The sequence below is a fragment of the Macaca mulatta genome, chromosome 1, assembly GCF_049350105.2.
Source record: "Macaca mulatta isolate MMU2019108-1 chromosome 1, T2T-MMU8v2.0, whole genome shotgun sequence".
In the NCBI taxonomy this organism is placed as follows: domain Eukaryota; kingdom Metazoa; phylum Chordata; class Mammalia; order Primates; family Cercopithecidae; genus Macaca; species Macaca mulatta.
Genome location: NC_133406.1, coordinates 59951315 through 59971633, shown reverse-complemented (window position 1 = coordinate 59971633; position 20319 = coordinate 59951315). Strand labels below are relative to the sequence as shown.

General features: G+C 48.8%; 1 protein-coding gene across 5 annotated transcripts in view; it reads right to left on the bottom strand.

Annotated features, from left to right (window-relative positions):
• Positions 1-20319, bottom strand: part of LGR6 (leucine rich repeat containing G protein-coupled receptor 6) — a 123864-nt gene that overhangs the window by 10514 nt on the left and 93031 nt on the right. For 4 of the 5 annotated variants that reach the window (XM_015120162.3, XM_015120175.3, XM_078002998.1 and 1 more), the window contains 9 exons: positions 11441-11509; positions 8119-8190; positions 7805-7876; positions 5995-6063; positions 4678-4749; positions 3510-3575; positions 2316-2387; positions 1854-1925; positions 88-213 (listed from right to left, as the gene is read on the bottom strand). In XM_015120162.3, the coding sequence (XP_014975648.3) occupies positions 88-213; positions 1854-1925; positions 2316-2387; positions 3510-3575; positions 4678-4749; positions 5995-6063; positions 7805-7876; positions 8119-8190; positions 11441-11509 (690 nt within the window). The remainder of the gene's footprint in view (positions 1-87; positions 214-1853; positions 1926-2315; positions 2388-3509; positions 3576-4677; positions 4750-5994; positions 6064-7804; positions 7877-8118; positions 8191-11440; positions 11510-20319) is intronic. The other variant, XM_078002987.1, reaches the window with a different exon arrangement.

Sequence of the window (20319 nt, the reverse complement as noted above, 5' to 3'; positions counted from 1 at the left end):
CTCAGGGTGGAACCGTCTGGCTTTCTCCCTGTCCCTCCAGGGCCTGCAGCTGGCCTATCCAGGTATTGGGGAAAGCCAGTCTCTCACCTCAGTTTTGGGAAACTGTCCTTGGAGAAGGCCTGGGAGAGAGCCATGTTCCCTTTGAGCTTCAGATGCATCAAGCCCCCAAGTCCAGCCAGGGGCAGTGTGGTCAGCTGGTTGTCTGTCAGGTCCCTAGGACAGTGGATGGTCAGGGTTATTGGCAGTCAGTGGGATTGCTGAGGGGGCAGGGTTGTGCTGAGGATGTGGCCAGTGTGCCTGGGATGGAAGCAAGAAGAGAGGAGCAAAGGACAGGAGAGAAGCTTAGAAGAGAGTACTGAATGCCGAGGGAAGAGGGCAGCCAAGAGTTGCTAGAGGCACCATCTGCAGGTTGTTCATTCTTTTATTCACTCATTCATTCAATACATAATGGTGCCAACTATGTACCAGGGACTGTTCTGACTTAATGCCAAGCTATCCCAATTTGTAGGTAACAGAGCTCCCTCAACCACTTAGTTCCTGTGCCCAGGTCTAAGTGCCATCCAGGAAGCCCTGCCCACCCCCTTGGGGAACCTTCCTGTTGTTGTTTATCCCCATCCCCCTGCCTTTCCTCTGACATTTCTGATGATATAAGAGGCCTGAGTCTGGGACTAGACAGAGCTGGTCATCTGGCTACAAGCAGGGATTGGGTCATCCATTCCATCTTGTAGGGCTTGCTTTGTAGCCAGAAGTGAGGACATGCATGTTCTTCTACTGGAGACACGTTAGAGGAAGCCCAGGGTTCCAAACCAAACATGAAGACCACAGACTGTGCGTCGTGGAAACAGCCCTGGACTGGAAGGCAGGAAACCTGGCGCTGTCACCAACTTCTGTGTAACTAAGGGGAGCTGCAAATCTGCCTGAGCTTCAGTGTCCTCATCTTTCAAAGGGATAAAAATATCCACCCTACCTATCTGGCAGGACTAGAGCAAACAGGAGAGGGAAGATGGAGGTGAGAGTTTTGCAAAGCCACGGCCCCAGCCTGAGGAGGAACTTGTGTGCCCACTGGGAGTCCTGGCCCTTGGCTTTGAGCAAACTTCTCCTGCTGGGCCTTGGAGGCCTCACCTGTGAAGTGAAGCGGGTGGGGCTAGATGGTCTCTGAGGCCAGGGCCAGAGCTAGCCCAAAGGAGTCTTTGTGTTAACCAGAAAAAGGCCCAGTCTAGGTAGATGTGCTTTTAGGACTCACAGCTTGGCAAGGATGTCAGCTCCCTCTTGGGCAGGAGCCCTTGCACAGTGAATAACCTGCCCCACAGTACATGGCAGCTGCAGCAGAGGCCCCTTCCAGCCCTGACATAATGACCATATAGCCAACACTGCTCACTTTCTGTTTATATCCCATGTAATTCGAAGGACCTGAGGTCCCCTGCTGCTTCACAGAATGGCAGTCCTCTACAGCAATGCTCAAGCAGGGAACCCCTGAGCTCTCTGAGACCCTGGCTCCCACATCTACTTCTACCCTCCTATGTGTGAAGGGATTCCAGGACCAATACATCCTCTTTATCGGTGGATAGAGAGGATGGGGGTGGGACCCAGGCAGGGGAGATGAGGAGGGCTGAAGCTGCCAAAACACTGCAGAACATTAGCAGATGATATTCCAGAGCTTGCAAGGGGCAGGCTCTCTGTTTATCAGGCCCTACACTCTGTCAAACAGATTGTCAGAATGATTGATTAGGCTGAGGCCCATCTCCTTGGGATATACATGTTCCTGCTCTGGGGTGGCCCTTCTGCCCCCATTGGCCAGCCCATAGTCCCGACTGGCCCCCAGCATCCTGGAGAAGAATGCCACAGGCACTTACAGCTTGACCAGGGAGCGCAAGGTGGAGAAGGCCTCGGGGTGGATGGACCGGATGGCATTCCAGCTAAGATCCCTGCAGGTAGAGAGGGTGTGACAGGAGGGGATAGTAACATATAGAGGACTCACTGTTCCCATCACAGGCTCTCCCTCACATACTCCCATCTGACCTGCCCCCAGTAACAGTAACCTTAGCCTTTTGGGGAAGGTACCTGCTGCTGCCCAGCTCCTGAGCTGGCTGTGGCCCCAGGAACAGGGACATGACAGCTTGGTTCCAGAGCCTCAAGACCTCCTGGGTACCAGCTAGAGAAGCGTGTGTGTGTGCTGGGGATGGGGGCTACAGAGCTGGGAGGCGATGTGCATGTCACGTTTGCTTAAATTGTACACATGTACTATGACAATGAGCATGCCTGGCAGAGGGACATGGTGGCTCCTCCATGGCCCACCCCTGGATGTGGGTACTCACAGGGCTTGCAGTGAGCTCAGCTGTCTGAAGGTGTCAGCTCCAATTTCCCAGATGCGATTGTGTTGGAGGCCGCTAGAGCAGCAAGAGAGGCTGGATGAGTCGGCAGGCTCAGACCCTGGCTCCGCTCCATGCCCCCCGAGCACTGGGAGGAAGAAAGTAGAGCCCCCCACTTCTCCTGGCACAGGAAGAAAGGGCCCAGCCCGAGGAAGTCACCAGAATTAAAGGGAGCACAAGGGGATCCGGTTGCCTTGGGTAAGTGGGTCAGGAGACAAAGCCACAAAACCATCCCCATGGCCCAAAAGGGAGTCAGCTTCCAGTGTTCCCACTGGGCCTGGCTCCCAGCCCAGCCAGACTGGCCCCCACACCTCCCATCACCATGGGTCCTCCAGACCCTAGCCCAGAAGCAGAGCACCGCCCAACCCAAGTGACTGGCCCAAGCTGGGAAGCAGAGCTCAGTAGACTGGTTGTCTGAACGGGAGATGGACCCTGGACCTCAGTCATGCAGAAGGCTCTCCTTCCCTTGGCACCTAGACAAACAGGAGACCCTCATACCTCTACCCTGCCCCAGCCCCAAAAGCTATGGTCCTGCCTAGAAGTAGGGGACAGACACAGGGAGGCTCAAGAGGCCATGCTGACTTGAGAAAACAGGAGCTGGGTTAACAGAGCTTAGAGAATTTTTCAAATGATATTTTATTTGTGACCTTTGAATCCCAGGCTTGTTCTTCCACATATGATTGTCTATGTCTGTGTATAACATGCAAACATACACACATATGCATGTGTGTGTTTACGGGGGTATGGAAAAGGAGAGAGCATCCTCCAAAATGCAGGGTGCTTGCAATTACTTAAAGCCTTCTTGGGTCCAGCCCACTGGTCCCTGATGTGATCCTGTCCCTCCACTGGTCGTAATCACTACTGCATTTCTGTGTTGCTACTGATTCATAAGGAGCGGCCTTGAGACTTCTTTTAGGTACCAGCTCCTGGGTCTGTCTTCTATTGTGAGTCCTAGGGCCATAGTGCAGGCCTCTGCCAAGCTCTCAGCCCTAAACCCCGGGTTCAACAAACTCAGAAAAGAGAAGGAAGCAGTGTCAGAGTTTGCATTGGCCCTTACTGATGCCCTGCAACATGCCTCCCTGCAGGACTTTCTCAGGGTCTGGCTGGTATGCCTTTGCCTCTTCCCCACCCCAGACTCACATTTCCTCCAATTTCTGACACCTGTGTAGGCTGGGCAGCTCCTCAATTTGATTGTGAGACAGTTCCCTGGGGAAAAGAGAAAGGCCAGGGCCGGGGTGAAGTGGTGGCTATGTGAGGGCTGTGGTGGGGCAGGGGGCTCTGGCCAGGGCTGTGCTTTCCTGTCAAGCAGCCAAAGGCTGTGGGGTCCCCACAGGGACATGGCTGTTGAGGCATCTCACACCAGGGCACCAGTCTCCTCAATTTGTTTTCTCTGCATTTCCTCCTACTAAGTCCCACTCCTCACTGGGCCTAGATGGGGCTACCTTATCCCGTGATGGCCTGAGGAAACCTGGTAGGGTCCTGGAGGAAGATGAACAGGAAGTGAGAGGGGGGTGGTGAAGAGGAAAGAGGCAAAGAGTCGGGAAGAAGGGCACTGAGCCAGGCAGCAGAGAACACATTGGACCTCACTGAGCAATGCCAACCCAAGCACCTGTAGTCACCATTTATGGAGCTGGCAGGAAAGATCAGAGCTGGAGGCCCTTAGGGATCATCTGGCCCAACCCTTTCACTCGGCAGATGAGAAACCTGAGGCCCACAGAGGGGACAGGACCTGCTAAAGGACATACACCACTCAGTGGCAAGGATGAATCTGGAGCCTGTGTCTCTGGACCCCCAGTCTAGGGCTGTTTCCATACACTGTATGTTGGTCCATTCATCTTGAGCTGTGGGGCTATGGTCCCTGATGAGGAGCCTCAGACTCAAGTTGGAGTCCAAGGAAAGAGGAAAACTCCCCTTGACTTCAGAGGCCACTTAAGTACCTCCACAGGCACAAGATCCCAAGAGGGGATTAATTTTCTTGTGTAAATTAGAGTAATTATGTCATTTATTGGTATTATGCACTAGGTGCTTTACATGTTTTTTTCAACCCTTACAAATTGACTTACATTTTATAGATGAGGATATTGAAGCTCAGAGACATTAAAGAGTGAGTGAAAATCAATACAGCTAGTAAGTGGCAGAGCTGCACTTCAAACCCAGTCCTTCTGGGATAGGCTCTCAGCAGGAGCCTATGCTGCCCCACTCTCCAGGAAGGGAAGTGACCAAGTGGGACAGAAGCAGGAGAGGCCTTCTGTGGGACATGGGGGCAGGGGCACAATGCCAAGACTGTAGAATGCTTGTGAGCACTCACAGGACTCGGAGCCTGGGCAGCTGTTGGCACATCCCCGATGGGAGCAGCCGGATGCCTGCGCGGGTCAGGGTCCTGCAGGGAGAACAGAGACAGAGCTGGCACCAGGCCCGGGGCCCTGCCATTCCCAGCCACCCGGCTCCAGCTCTGGACCTGATACTGTCGTGGGATGACGAAGTTAACAAAAGAGAGAAATGGAGGGAGAGACAGGGCAGGGGGAGGGGCTGTGGGGACAGAAATGAGCAGACACTGGCATCTGAGCACCAAGCTCCCTTGGGCCTAGAGGAGCTGGGGGAGGGGAGTGGAGCGAGAGGGCCACAACCCAGGGCTCTGCTTGGCAGACTGTGCTTGCACGTCCAGCCCTGCTCCAGCCATCTCCATCCCATCCCCCCTCCATGTCTTATAATGGTCTCAAGCAGCACTGGGCCTGTAGGACAGGGACACAAATCTTCTCTGGTGAAGGGACCTTAGAGACAGGGGGATGTCCATGGGCAAGTGTAGACAAAAAAACACCATAGTGGGACCATGGGAACCAGGCACAGAGTTTGGTCCCTGTGCCTCAGAGGAGGGAGTAGAGATGGGAAAGAAGGGAAGAACCAGGTGCTGGGCTGGAGACGACTGTGGGGCAGATTGGAGAGCAGGCCTGGCTTTGGGTAGGGTGTCCCAGGAAGGACTCAAGGCCAAGGTCATCTTTGGGGACTGACTACTTCCTCATGGAAAATTTTCCACGTGCCAGTGAATCTAGCGGGGAGACAATGGAAGCACAGAGGACAGCCCCAGTCCCAGCGGTGCCATGAATGAGCTTTGCGGTGTGGGGCCGGGCAGTCGACTTCCTGACACTTACTCTGGGTGTTTGCTCGATAGTTTCATTTCATTCATTTAAATGTATCGAGGGCCTACTGTGCTTCGACACTCCTGCCCTCTACGCCACAGGATATAAGAATAGAAAATACAAGAACGTCTTTGTTGGATCAAGCTTCAGAAAGGCAAAGAAGATGGGTTTTCACAACCCTCCTCTCCATCACTTCAACCCTCAATGTATCTGTGGCTTGGGGTTAGGGGCTCTGAATTCATACCTGAAAACCCCAAGCATGATAAAGAGAGAAAGACCAGTCTCCTTGCTGCCATCCCATCTGCCACCTCCTGACCTTGCCTGTGGGCAGTGCTACATCAGGAGGAAGGGGATGGAGCCAACAGTAGAGACAGGCTGGATAAAAGGGAAGCAAGGAACCTAGACAGCCTTCTAGGGGCAGGGAGTGGAAGAGCCCTTGGGAATGAAGCTGGGGCAATAGATAAAGTGGAGGGAGAGAAGCCACTCACAGAATCTCCAGGCTGGTGGTGCCTTTAAGATCTGGAAACTCCTGGATGTCCGTGGCACCATTCAGAGATCTGGAAACAGAGACAATGAGCTCTGAGGGGTGGAGTCAGAGCATCTCAACATCAAGACTCTCAATTCTCCATTTCGTCTCCCCTCCGGGACTCCTTCTTTGGTAGCAATGTCATGCTTCCCTGCAGTATTCCTCAAGTCAGCTACGCAGGCCCTCGTGGAGGCTGAGCCATGCTTAGCAGGGTCCAACCAGCCGTTTGCTTGAGTTTGCTTAGCACACCCTCACCCAGACAGAGCTGGGCAACCTTAGCATTCGCGCTTCATCTTGCAAAAACCCCACAGCCAAGCAACATGGGAATGGCCTTTGGTTAATAGACAACAGCTTGGGTGCTTCTGGAGAAACCCTTGGCTGCTGGGTTTTGCTTATTAGAACCTGAGATAGGGTCTCCCCTAAATTGTCATCTGCTGGAACTTTATTAGAACTATCAGTTCTCTTAAACTGCTTTAGACTGGTGGTTTTCCTCCTCCCCACCATCTCCTATCTTACTGAGGACATGGACCCACGTGGGGCCTGCATGCAACAGCAGCGCAGAAAATTGAGTGTTGTGAAAAGTCCCGAGGAGGCAGCATGGGGTCCAGAAATGAGCCCAGAATCTGAAATTAAAGGGTTCTGGGTTCATGCCCAAGCAGGGCCTGAGTACCTCATGTTCCACCTGTAAAATGGACCAATAACACCTACCTCGCAGGGTTAGGATGAAGATGAAATGCCCTAACGAACATGAAAGTTAAGTATATGCTTTGGAGACGTCGGTTATGTTACTGTGGCGCCACAGTAGGCTGACAGCAATCCATGGAAGTTTTTTTTTTGCTGTTGTTCTTTTTTTTCCTGAGACTGAGTCTTGGTTCACTGCAACTTCAGCCTCCCAGGTTCAAGCGATTCTCCTGCCTCAGTCTCCCAAGTAGCTTAGCTGGGACTACAGCCATGCACCACCACATCTGGCTAATTTTTGTATTTCTATTTTGAGACAGAGTTTCATTCTTGTTGCCCAGGCTGGAGTGCAATGGTGCGATCTCGGCTCACTGCAACCTCTGCCTCCCGGATTCAAGAGAGTCCCCTGCCTCAGTCTCCTGAGTAGCTGGGATTACAGGTGCCCACCACCACACCCGGCTACTTTTTTGTATTTTTAGTAGAGATAGGGTTTCACCATATTGGCCAGGCTGGTCTCAAACTCCTGACCTCAAGCCATCCACCCGCCTCCCAAAGTGCTGGGATTACAGACATGAGCCACTGTGTCTGGCCCTGTGGAAGCTTTTTGAAGATGTGTGACCTGGGCTGGAAATTAGAGAATGAGAGAGGAGAAATAGAGAGCACCTTCAGGCCAAGGGTGATAACAATGGCATAGCAAAGGACCCAGGGATCTGGGTTCCAAGGCCACAGGAGAACCAGCCTTGAGAACACACCATATTCAAAACTCTTTCCCAATTATTTCTGGAAAAGCTACCATGAACAGGATAAAGTCCAAAAGGCCAGATGAAACTCCTTGACTATGGAAGTGGACCTTCTTTGCCCCTTTGAGACCTGGGAAGAAGCCACAGGTCAGGGAAGTGGAGGGAGGCTATTAAATTTAGAAAGACGTGGGAACGGGTCTAAGCAAAGCAGAGGCCTGCAGCCTTAAAGACCGTGCTTTGCAGTGGACTTGTGCCTTGCAAGGGAGAGATCCGCAGGTGGAAGGCAGGAGAGAGCAAAAAGAAGTGAGGAAAGGGGGAGGTTCAGGCTGCAGCAGCCTTCAGGAGCCAACTTACAGTGTGTGGAGTTTAGGCAGGTACTGGAATGCCGATCTTCCCACAAACTGGATTGGGTTATCATAAAAGTGTCTGGAAGAAGAAGGTCAAACACCTAATTGGGTTTTTTAGGCCTTTCTGCTGGGGCTAAGGCCAATCTCTGCTTTCTTCTCCTATCAATGTAGACCCAGGAAAGAACATGCAGGGAAAGGCAACCCCTCCCATGCTTCTGCCTCCCTGGTGCTTCCTAGGGAAGTCCCTCCTGCCTTCCCATCCTCTGTCCTCCTCCCCAAAACATTGTTCAGCATTAAGAGACCAGAGAAAGTAGTACTCACATCGTCTGTAGCAGAGGGTTCCCCATGAAGGCCTTTTCTGGGATGGCCTTGATGTTGTTGTTATGGAACCCCCTGGAAGACAACACCCGGAAACCAGTGAGGATTTGGAGAAAAGTATAGAGAGGGAGAGGCATGGAATTTTTACAGCAAGCTAGATAGTCCATAAGATAAAAGAGGCATTGGCCTGGAGATTCCAGGTTCAGATTCAAATACTGCCTGTGATTTTTCTTTTCTTTCTTTTTTTTTTTTTTTTTTTTTTTGACACAGGGTCTCTGTTGCCCAGGCTGGAGTGCAATGATGCGATCTCGGCTCACTGCAGTGCAGCCTTGACTTCCTGGGCTCAAGCGATTCTCCTGCCTCAGCCTCCTACATAGCTGGGGCTACAGGCATGTGCCACTGCACCTGGTTAATTTTTTTGATTTTTTTGTAGAGACGAGATCTCACTTTGTTGCCCAGGCTAGTCTAGAACTCCTAGGCTAAAGTGATCCTCCTGTCTCGGCCTCCCAAAGTGTTGGGATTACAGGCATGAGCCACTGTACCCAGCTGATTTTTCTTCCTGTTCAATTACACACACTTCTTTCCCTAACAAGTGTGAAAAGAGTGAGGGATTGAGACCTTGCTGCAGGCCTCAGGAAGCCTGTGGGAGCAACTCAAGAGCAAGAGGCTGAGTTCAGGCCCCAGGAAGGGAATCCTCTCCTTAGTCACTTGTGGTGGGAGCTCTGGCGGGTCCCCACAGAGGAAGCCAAGGGTGTATGAGAGAAAAAGGAAGATACAGAAAAGACACAGCTTCCAGGGGATCCCAAGTGAGGGATGTTCCTCAAATGGAGGCTGGCTTGGCCTCAAGGTCCTGAAATAAAGAAACATAGAAGTGTCAACAGCACGCGGTCAGGGGGATAAGGTGCGGAATGGGCTGCTGAATGACTGTGGATGGCACTACAGGAAAATGAGGACTGAGGCACCCAGCTGAGGGTCTGGAAGTCTAGAAGCCAGAATTATGTGTTTGGTTAGTTGGGAAGAACATTTCAAAATAAATAACATGTTGGACTGAAAAGCACATAACCCGTGTGGAGCAGGCCCCTTTCCTTCCCATCTTTTTCATTGGAAGTTTCTGGCTTCTCTGTCCCCCTGGCCTTTGCTCATCTCTGTCTTCCTCCTGCCGTCCCATCATGACTTCCACCTTCATGCTGTCTCACTCACAGCTTCACCCTCAGACACCTCCAGTTAGTGCCACCAACCCAGGCCTGTTTGTTCATTAATTTACTCCTCTCATCTGCTCATTATGTTTTTCTTAAACATCTTTGTGTCTAATGGTGGGCCAAGCTCTGAGGGATTTAGAAGTTTCTAAGACAGGGGCCCTGTCTTCAAGCAGCTTTCTCTCAACAGATGAGAGAGAGAGATGGAGATAGACAGGTACATCCCCTCCCATATATTTTTGCCCCTGCTAACTTAGGTCTCCTCTCTCTTCCCTAATGCTTTATTATTTCCCAGCTCAATGCTTTTGCACATCCTATTCCCTCCATGCCCTCTTGATCGATCAAATCTCATGCTCCCCTCATGCCCCAGCTCAAAGGAAAAAAGTTAGATCTTGGTGACTCTGGCAATGGAGAACTTCCAACAGTTTCTCACTCAGACTTTTTTTTTTTGAGACAGAGTCTCACTTTGTTGCCCAGACTGGAGTACAGTGGTACAATCTCTGCTCATTGCAATCTCTGCCTCCTGGGTTCAAGTAATTCTCATGCCTCAGCTTCCCAAGTAACTAGGACTACAGGTGTGCACCACCATGCCGAGCTGATTTTTGTATTTTTAGTAGAGACAGGGTTTCACCGTGTTGTCCAGGTTGGTCTCAAACTTCTGACCTCAAGTGATCTGCCCACCTCGGCCTCCCAAAGTGCCGGGATTACGGGCATAAGCCACCACACCCAGCCAGACTATTTCCTCTAGGTGGTCCAATTGTTCCCTATGTGCTGCCTACATCTGGCATTCACACCTTCAAACTTCTGGTTGAGGCAAGGGAGGTGGCATGGGGCTAGTACTATAGGTCTCAGGTGGTAGTGGTGGTTTGAGCTATAAAGATACTAAGCTGGCCAGGAACAGTGGCTCACGCCTGTAATCCCAGCACTTTGGGAGGCCGAGGCAGGCGGATCACGAAATCAAGAGATAGAGACCATCCTGGCCAACGTGGTGAAACCCCGTCTCTACTAAGAATACAAAAATTACCTGGGTGTGGTGGCGCGTGCCTGTAGTCCCAGCAACTCGGGAGGCTGAGGCAGGAGAATCGCTTGAACCTGTGAGGCGGAGGTTGCAGTGAGCAAAGATCGTGCCACTGCACTCCAGCATGGCGACAGAGCGAGAGTCTGTCTCAAAAAAAAAAAAAAAAAAAAAAAGATACTAAGCTGCCTGAAAGTTTGGGGCTCTGTTTATGAGCCTCCAGGACCCTTAATCTGGTCCCACTCTCGCTGTACAATAGAACTGTTATTGTTTCCTGAGAGCTTCCCTCCAGTAAAGCTGCTTCCCACCTGTGCTCATCCTTCTGCCAGCTCAACTTCCTACCTGGGTCTTTACCTACAATTTCTTCCTCTGAAATGCCTCTCCCCTCCCCCATCACTGCTACCTCAATCCCGGTCATCCTTTAAGGCTCATCTCAGGATAGTCCACAATGATCTTTCCATGTTACTCTGAACTCCCGCCATTGTTTTAGCTAATACTCTGCAATTTATGGTTGGAATTATACCACTTTGTCCCACTCCCTGTTTTACCTATGTTACTTTGTGTCTTCATTGAGGCTCAAGGATGTTTGGGGAGGGCCATGTCAATCTGACCCTTCATTTGTGTTTATCACTAAACACAGTGCTGGGCACATTGGGTGCTCAGTGAATGCTGAAATAAAATAATAAATGGTGGCTTTGGGGAACCAGAGACAACTTCTCAGTCCCCCTGGGGACAAGGTGCTGAGGATTGATCCTGTAAACCAGCTCTCAGTTCCTTTCCCCATTCTTCTCTGGACACATCCCAACCAAGGCAAGGGCAGTGCCAGGCCCAGGCTAATAGAAGGTGGCTTGTGCTATGGGTTTTCCCAGGCTGGAAGGGCCCAGGGCCATTTCTGCTGGTGACATACCCCCAGGAAGTGCCCAAAGCCAAGCTAATGAGGCCTGGGACTACTTAGAGCTGCACGGGGGCTTGAGGAGCTGGGGGACAGGGGCAGCTACATCTTTTACAAGGACCATGGGAGGTGAGGAGGTGAGAGCATGAGGCAGCTCAGGCTGGCTTCAGCCCCTGCCCTTGGGACAGAAGGACACCCACAGAAACCAACAGAGGCGCTTACAGTTCCTGCAGTCTGCCCAGGGTCCGGATGGCCATAGGGAATTCCTGTAGCTCGTTATAATTCAGGTCTCTGGAACAGAAAGCAGAGCAGTCATTAGAGCAAAGGCTTAATGGGGCATGTCACGGTCCCTGAGAAACGGAAACTTGGCTCTGGGCTTGGCCAGGGAGATGAGTTTTCCAATCTGTTGGATCCAGTGGCCAATGTCTGGAAACACATTTTTGGAATGTTTGTGCTCCATTCCTGTTCCACAAATCCTCAGGCGTGGAATCTTCCTGGCTGCAGAACTGTTTTGAGGTAGGAAACATACTTCAGGGGTGCAGATACCTGGAACCATCTCCCTCAGAATAGACCCTGCCAACTGAAGAAAGCATCTCAAGCCTTTGGAGACATCAGAGGAGTGGAGGAAGGGGTGATGTGGGTGATCATTAACATCTTATAACCAGCACTAGGGATTCCAGAAGGTTCCTCAGGTGACTACTGTGGTCTCCATCTGTGGTCTTTGCTGTCATCCTCTATAAAAATGGGGGTGTTTCTTCTCTTTAGGTGAAGGCACAATAGCTATTTTCTCTTACACTTTTCTGTACTTTCCAGTTTTTGTTTTGTTTTGCAATGAGCATATATCGCATGTGTAATCAGAAAACGATGAAGGTAATTTTAAAAAGGGGTAGTAACCCAAGTTGGCAAGAATGTGGGGAAACAAGCATTCTGATAAATTATTAGTGGGAATTTAAATGTGTACAACCCTTTAGAAACTATTTGACATCTTTTCAAATTAAAAGATTCATACCCAGGTACTCCAAGTCTAGAAATGTATAAGGATAAGTATAAGGTTGTTCAGAACAGCACTGCTTAGGCACCAGCGGCAAAATATTGACCCACAAGTGACCACAGCTTCACTCCATCAACTCTTTTAAGGAAGCTTCTGTGTCTGTGCCTTTTTTGGAGATGACAGGGTAAGAGAAGGAAGAGAAATGGAAGAGGCTGAGGGTAACTTTTATTTTCATCAGAAAAGATTTGGAATTGCTTGTGACAAATAGAAAAGAGCCCCAAAGACAGGGGAGCCCCAGGGAAAGAGGTGAGCATTTTGAGGGAGATAGTAAAGAGTGACTGGGAAGTAGAGAGTAAGAACTACAGGGTACTTCTAGAAAGTTGTACTCCCTGTTACGTAATGAGATCCCCTCTCTACCATCAAAGAGCTTCCAAAATTTTAAAGTTGGCTTTCATTTTACTCAGTAGTCAATGACTTAACCCCATGTGGAAATGTGACTGATTTGGGGGTGTCTTGATGCCTCTTGAATCCTGTTTCTGGGGTCCTGGGGTTTGGCAATAGGTTGGGGGAAGACTCAGTTACGGCGTTCCTTCCTAGCCTCCCAGGATGACCCCAGCCCACCTCCTCAGCTTTTTTTTTTTTTTTTTTGAGACGGAGTCTCGCTCTGTCGCCCAGGCTGGAGTGCAGTGGCCGGATCTCAGCTCACTGCAAGCTCCGCCTCCCGGGTTCGGGCCATTCTCCTGTCTCAGCCTCCTGAGTAGCTGGGACTACAGGCGCCCGCCACCTCGCCCGGCTAGTTTTTTGTATTTTTTAGTAGAGACGGGGTTTCACCGTGTTAGCCAGGATGGTCTCGATCTCCTGACCTAGTGATCCGCCCGTCTCGGCCTCCCAAAGTGCTGGGATTACAGGCTTGAGCCACCGTGCTCGGCCCCTCCTCAGCTTTTTAAAGCCACCCCTGCCCTGACAACTTTCATGGTTGTCCATCCAATGCCAGGGCAGGGGGACCACGTGGAGGCCCTTTAATTACAGGTGACTTGGCAGGGTTCTGTGGATAAATACCATGTTAACACGGAGATAATGACAGGCTCCTCTGCGTGACAGGTCATTACACTTAATAGTCCACAGGTAGAGCCAGGAACCCAGCCCAAGGGCCAGAGGGGCAGTGACAAGCGTCTGGCAGCCAGTGAGCCAGATAATTGTCCCTCACTACACACACACACACACACACACACACACACACACACACACACACTAATTACCCGATTACCCTCAGACTACCCTGGTGATCTTGGGTAATTACAGTAGAAAATCCCTTCTGCCTTGCTTCTCTTTGCTCCATTCTCTAGTGAGTCAGACGCCTTTGCCTCTCATGCGTCAAACCTTGTTGATTCGCTCACAGAGAGGCTCCCACAGGCTGTGTGAAGGATGTGGTCAGGCGGAGGCCAGGATGTGTGCAAAGCACTTTGACTAAAACCAGAGGTATTGGAGTTGGAAACAGAGAGGAATTTTCAAACTGTGGAGTTCCTGGAGTTCTACCAGGTGCTACAGAAAATGCCTAGAAAACCAGACTGGGAGAATTGAAGGATGGCAGCAGGGATGAAAGCGATGGCCTCTCTTTTTGGTCTTAAATTGTATACATGATTTATTCTCGTATCTCAGGTTTCAAAAGCAGGTGTTCCCCCTCCATCTTGGCCCAGTGCACTCAGGAATTCTCCACTGTTGCCTGAGAACTAGATTTCCCACAAATGACATGGAAGTATCTTTATTGAAAAGTCGTTTATTTTTTCTTTTTGAGATGGAGTCTTGCTCTGTCACCTGGGTAGGAGTGCAGTGGTGTGATCTCAGCTCACTGCAACCTCAATCTCCCAGGTTCAAGTGATTCTCCTGCCTCAGCCTCCTGAGTAGCTCAGATTATAGGCATGTGCCACCACGCCCGGCTAATTTTTGTATTTTTAGTAGAGACGGGGTTTCACCATGTTGCTCAGGCTGGTCTCAAACTCCTGACCTCAGGTGATCTGTCCACCTCGGCCACACAAAGTGCTGGGATTACAGGCATGAGCCACCGTGCCCAGCTGAAAAGTCTTCATATTGCATTATTATCTCAAATGCAAAGTATTGCTTCGGTCTGGCTTCAGAGACTTTGCTTGCTATTCCAAAGACCTAGCATGCTCTCCCCCAAATACTTCCATGGTTTACTCACTCGCTTCATTCAGGTCTCTGCCCAAATTATACCTCATCAGAGAGCCCTTCTCTGACTACTCTATCTAAAATAGCATATCCTGTCATTTGCTGTTCCCTTATCCAGTGGGGTAGATTTAAAATGATCACAAATCCTTTGCAGCTTCTCCTCTCAAGATGTGACATCTACCTTGGGCTGGGATGGCCTTGTGACTGACAAGGTCCAACAGAATGAGATGGAAGTGATACAGTGTGACTTGGTCCCTAGTCACATGAGGCCTCACAGCCTCTGCCTTTGCTTTCTTAGAATGCTCCCACCACTATGTAAGAAATTCCAGGCTAGACTCTTGAATGATGAGGGCCATGTGCAGAGAGAAGACCAGCCGACAGCCAATACCAAAGCCCCAGACATATGAGTGGCCTCCCCAGACCTCCTAGCCCTAGTTGAGCGTCCAGATGACTGCAACCTCATGAATGAGCCCAGGGGATGGCTCCAGCAGAAGAACCACCCTGATGAGCCAGCAAAGCCATAATTCATGAGAAATAATAAAGTGATATTGTAAGCCACTAAATTTTGGGGTGATTTGTTATGTAGCAATATAGAATGAGACGGCTTCCGTTCTTTCTCTTCACAGAACTTAGTCACCTGACATATATTTTTGTTTATTTTCTTCCCACCCAATTAGACTGAAAGCTTCTTGAAAATAGAAACATTGTTTCATATTCTCTCTAAACACCAGAATAATCCTGGCATATAGCAGGAGTTCAACAAATACTTGATGGATGAAGCAGTGAAGACATCTAAATAAACTGATTAATGAAAACACTAATAGACTCTTAAGAGAATCTAGAGTATTTGGGGGAACATCCTTAAGATTTTGAGGCTGATGTTGCAAAAGACACAAGATAGTCCTGAGTGGCTTGCCTGGGGCCACAGAGACCATGGGATGGTTTCATGTGACTTTGCTATCATTAAGTCTTTATACAGTTCTTTGGACCCATGTCCAGGCAATCATTGAGTAGTTCCAGCCCTCCTTGGCAGTTTCTGGTCAGGAATTTTGCAGGAGTGGCCTAACAGACAGTAGCAAAAGACATATGGCAAAAGGCATGTGAACTAGAAGTCTCCTTTTGTCAAGAAATGTGAAAGAATAAAAGCTGTGTAAAGGTCAAAGAGAATTCTGCAAACTCCATGCCAATGAGGTGGCCGGAAGTTTCCCATTTGGATATCTACACAGATTTAATGACCTGGGAAACTGCCAAAGTCCTGCTTCATATAGTACCATGTAGATGTAATCTGTGCCTCTAATTGCCCAGGGAACACGTCTTTGCAACTCTCTATGCTCCTGATGAAATCAACTCAGTGCAATGAACATTTCTTGCCTCCTTGAAATACACAAAGAATTCTGCTGGGTAAAGTGGAAGGTAGAGAGATGGGTTTGAAAAAAAAAAACCCACTCCTATCTAGACAAATGCACAAGATGATGAAAGAGCATCTTTGACATGATTGTGGAGAGCACATGAAGCATCAGGACCTTCACAGACTGCAGTGATCACACAGAGCTGGGAAGACCATGAGGGCTTCATGGAAATGTGACATTTGAACCAGGTCTTGATAGAACAGCAGGATTTCAATACGAAGGAATGAACGGATCAAGGCAAGAGAGCATAATTTAGAGGAAGTGAGTGCTGTGGAGTCGTGTTTAGAAAAGAGCAAGCAATATAGCTTGGTTGGAGCAAAGGGCAATACTTGGAGGTAATTCTATAGGGCTCTCTCCTCTGGACTGTTGTACACTTCTTATCTGCTATCCCTGCCTCCAAGTCATCCATATGATAACCTTGCTTGAGCACTGTATGTGTGCCAGCCCCTAAGTGTTTTGTCCGAATAATCTCTTAATCCTCACAACAGCCTCAAGAGGCAGTTACTACTATTATACCCATTTGACAGTTGAGGAAAGCGAGACACAGAGATTAAATTAGTCACTCAGTCACAGAACTGATACCTGTCTGTGGCAGACTCCACTGCCTGTAAGTCACAATCTACTCTCTCTTTTCTCCATAGTTGCACTGACCAATACAATAGCCACTAGGCATGTGTGGCTATTCAAATTAACTACAAATAAATAAAATGTAAGATTTAGCTCTCAGTTTCACTAGCCATACTTCAAGTACTCAATAGCAACTTGTGGCTAGCAGCTATCACATGAGAAGAACAGATGCAGAACATTTCCGTCATCCCAGAAAGTTCTATAGGGCAGTGCTAGCTTATCGTAATAGGAAGAATGCCAGGAATGGAGCAAGAGTGGACTTCTCAGCCTCTCTCACAGTGGGGGTGTCAGAAGTGGTGCATACCGCATCTAGTCCAGGATTTATAAAATTGACAACTTGTCTCCTCACTGGTCTCTCTACCCTTCCACCAGCTAGAGGCCAAAAACAGTGAGGCCCTAGAGGTGGCAAGCTCCCAAGAAGCCAGATCCCTGAGTCATCACACGGACGAGGGCCACCTGCCAAGAAGACACACTCTCCTTAGACTGTTACATGATCCAGAAATAAACTTCTATTGTGTTTGTGCCATTATCCATGTTTCAGTCTATATGTCACAGCCATTTAGCCTACCTGAACTAATTCGGTGTCACAGCCAGGATTTGAACCCCAGCAGTGTGAGTCTGAAGCCCACACTCTTAGCAACTACACATCTGCCAGAAAGACCTTTTTAAAATGCAAAACTGAGTCTGTCATTCTCCTGTTGAAAAATCTGGAAAGGCTTCCAGAACAAGGGCTTACAGACAAAATTCAAATCCCTTAATGGGCTCCGATGCCCTTAACTAATCCCTCAGCTTCATCTGCCATTTCAGTTCTCCATGGGTTGTGCCATTTTCACACCCTTGTGTAGCTACTTGTGCCCCTCATGCCCTCAGTCTGAAATACCCTTGCACCACATCCACAGCTGTTGAAATCCTAGTCATCCTTTGAAGTCCGGCTCAAATATACCTTTCTCCCTCAATCCAACCCAATCCCTATAGTCAGAAGGAGTCACTCACTCTCTCGGAACTTTTCTGGGATTTCTTCCTCTCCATGCATAGCATTACAATGGTAATGGTAGTGGAGGTAATAATAGTAATTACTATGCATTAGTCATGGTTCTAGGTGATTTGCATATACTAATTCATTTAATTGCCATGCCAACCCTTTGAGGTAGGTACCATAATGACCTCCATTTTGGAGATGAGAAACTGAGGCACAGAGGGAGATAATCACTTGACCACCGTTCCACAGCTAGAAGGGCGGGGATTGAAGCCCAGGCAGTTTGAGTCTACAGTTGGGTTTTCTACATGCATATTGTCTCCCCAATGATACAGGAAGTTTGTTGAGGTTGGGAAGCATATGGGTTCACTTTTGGATCTCCCACAGCCCAGGCACAAGGCCACACATGTGAATGTTCACTGTTGTATGATGACCATTTGAGTCCACTGTGCAGGGTCTCAAGATGAGGGCTCCTTTGGCCTTGGTAGCTGGCTGCTTCATGGCAGTGTCTTGGCCTTTGGGATTAGACTCTAACACACAGACTCTCGGTGACTGCAGGGAAGGCCTCCCCTGGCACCAGGCTCAGTGTGTATCTTCCATTGCAGGATGGCTTATGATGGCCTAAGCTTCAGCTGGAAAACTCATCCATGGCTTAATAGACTATTATCTTTAACAGCCCACAACCAGCCAGCAGCCCAGGAAGAGTTCGCTGTTCTGTCTCCTGCTCCCGGGAGCTAGAAGCAGATGGGGAAGGACTGAAGTTAAAGAGAAACCTCTTCCAACTGCAGCCAGAGCTCAGTCTGGAAGCTGCAGCTGTCCATAGCTAAGACACCCCTTCATCTGCTGGGCTGTTTCTAGCCAAATCTAATCAAAACAGATGGCAAATTCATGCAATCAGTAAAAGTAGCTGAGAAGGCAACCCCAGCCCCAAGCTGTTCAAGGACCCAAATGCCCAATTTTCTCTTTTCCATCAGGTTATGTAGAAATGGCCAACTTCAGAGATCTCTGGAGAGCCTCACTGTAGATTCAGATGTAGATTCAAACGACAGAGCTGGCAGGATTTTACAGTCATCCTATCCAGTTCCTTCGTTTTCTTTTTCTTTTTTTCTTTTTCTTTTTTTGAGACAGAGTTTTGCTCTTGTTGCCCAGGCTGGAATGCAATGGTGCAATCTCAGCTCACTACAACCTCCTCCTCCTGGGTTCAAATGATTCTCCTACATCAGCCTCCCAAGTCGCTGGGATTACAGGCATGCACCACCATGCCCAGCTAATTTTGTGTTTTTAGTAGAGATGGGGTTTCTCCATGTTGGTCAGGCTGGTCTCAAACTTCTGACCTCAGGTGATCCGCCCGCCTCAGTCTCCCAAAGTGCTGGGATTACAGGCGGGAGCCACCACACCTGGCCCCCCTCCCCCTTTTTTTATTGATGAGGAAATTAGCTTGGAGAGAGGAGGTAAATTGCTGCAAGTTCCAGAGCCAGGATTCAAACTCAGGCCTCTTGGCTCCTGGTTTAAAACACTTTCCTATATTCCACACAGAGTTGGATCCTGACTAGGCTCTAAATAGCAGGGCTAAGAAAAAAGTTTTAGGGAGAGAGGATAAATGGACGTGGAGGATTGGGCTTCTGCAGGCATTTCTTTTGGTGCTTATAAGCATGTCAAAGCCAAATAACTATGATTTGGAAGTTAAATGTCTTTTTGTATGTTATCTGTGTTAGAGAGAGCTCTTGTCTTCTGTGCACCAACAGGATCATCTTGAACAAATCTCTTAATTTTCTTAGCTCATTTCTTCACCTGTAAATGGGACATAACCATTGCATAAGACTGCTCTGTTCACCTGGTCCAGAGACTAGCACAGAGTAGATGTTCAAATAATGCCAATTCCTTTGATCTCTTCCTTTTACTAGACATAAGCTATTAGAACAGACACTTTCATTCTTTAGATGCTACGAAAGTCAGCACGCAAGTTGGCCCATCTCCTTTTCATAGCAATTAAGAAAGATGAATATCACTAATTGGGTTTCCACTCACATTTTTATTCTCAAGGCTAACATTTGTGTTTATTACTGAATCATAGATAAGGGCACATGGGGGAATATGGGTGAGCCTAGCTCCCCATTGTGAAATGCAAAACACAGAAATTTTAGATAGATTGTAAACTCTGAATTGCCTTTTATCTCCCAAAGGCCTGGAACAAAGGCAAGCTAGCACAGTGAATACATGTCTTAATTGCTTTTCTCATACTGCAGACAGAGCCTCTGTCCTAAATATGACTCCACGTGCTTGGGGCAGATAACTGGGTGAGCCAAGAACCAACCAAAATTTTATGACTAATAGTATTGTTTTACTTCTAAACAATCTACATAAAAGGCCACCCATTAATAAATGCAGCAGTGAGTAAAGTTGTCATTCGTTTCCATTGAGAGACACAGATACAACCTCCCTCCTTCCACCTACATTCTCTTTCTCGCCAGAGAGAAAACTCAGAATCTACCTGAAGCAATAGCAGCGCTGATTTTAAAGAAAATGACTGATCTCTGAGATTGAGATTACTTGTTGCCCTGCCCTAATGAAGCACTTGGAACCACAGAAACCTAGAATTAGAAGGGAGGTAAAATATAATAGTCCAACCTGCCCCCAAAGGAAGAATCATCTCTGTGATTCTGGCCCAATGAGGATCCAGTTTGTACTAGAACTATCTAAAGGGCAGGGCACTCACTGACATGCTGGGTGTCTCTGGTGCTGTCACTGCTGGGCCACTCTGCAGATTAAGTAATCCTTCCTTACCATCAGCTGGAGTGCCCATCTTCACTTCCCTGCTTGGCCCTCATGCTGTCAGCTGGAAGAGCATAAAATGTAATCTGCCTTCCAAAGATGATCGTTGTACTCTATCCAAGGCTTCTCTTCAGTTCTT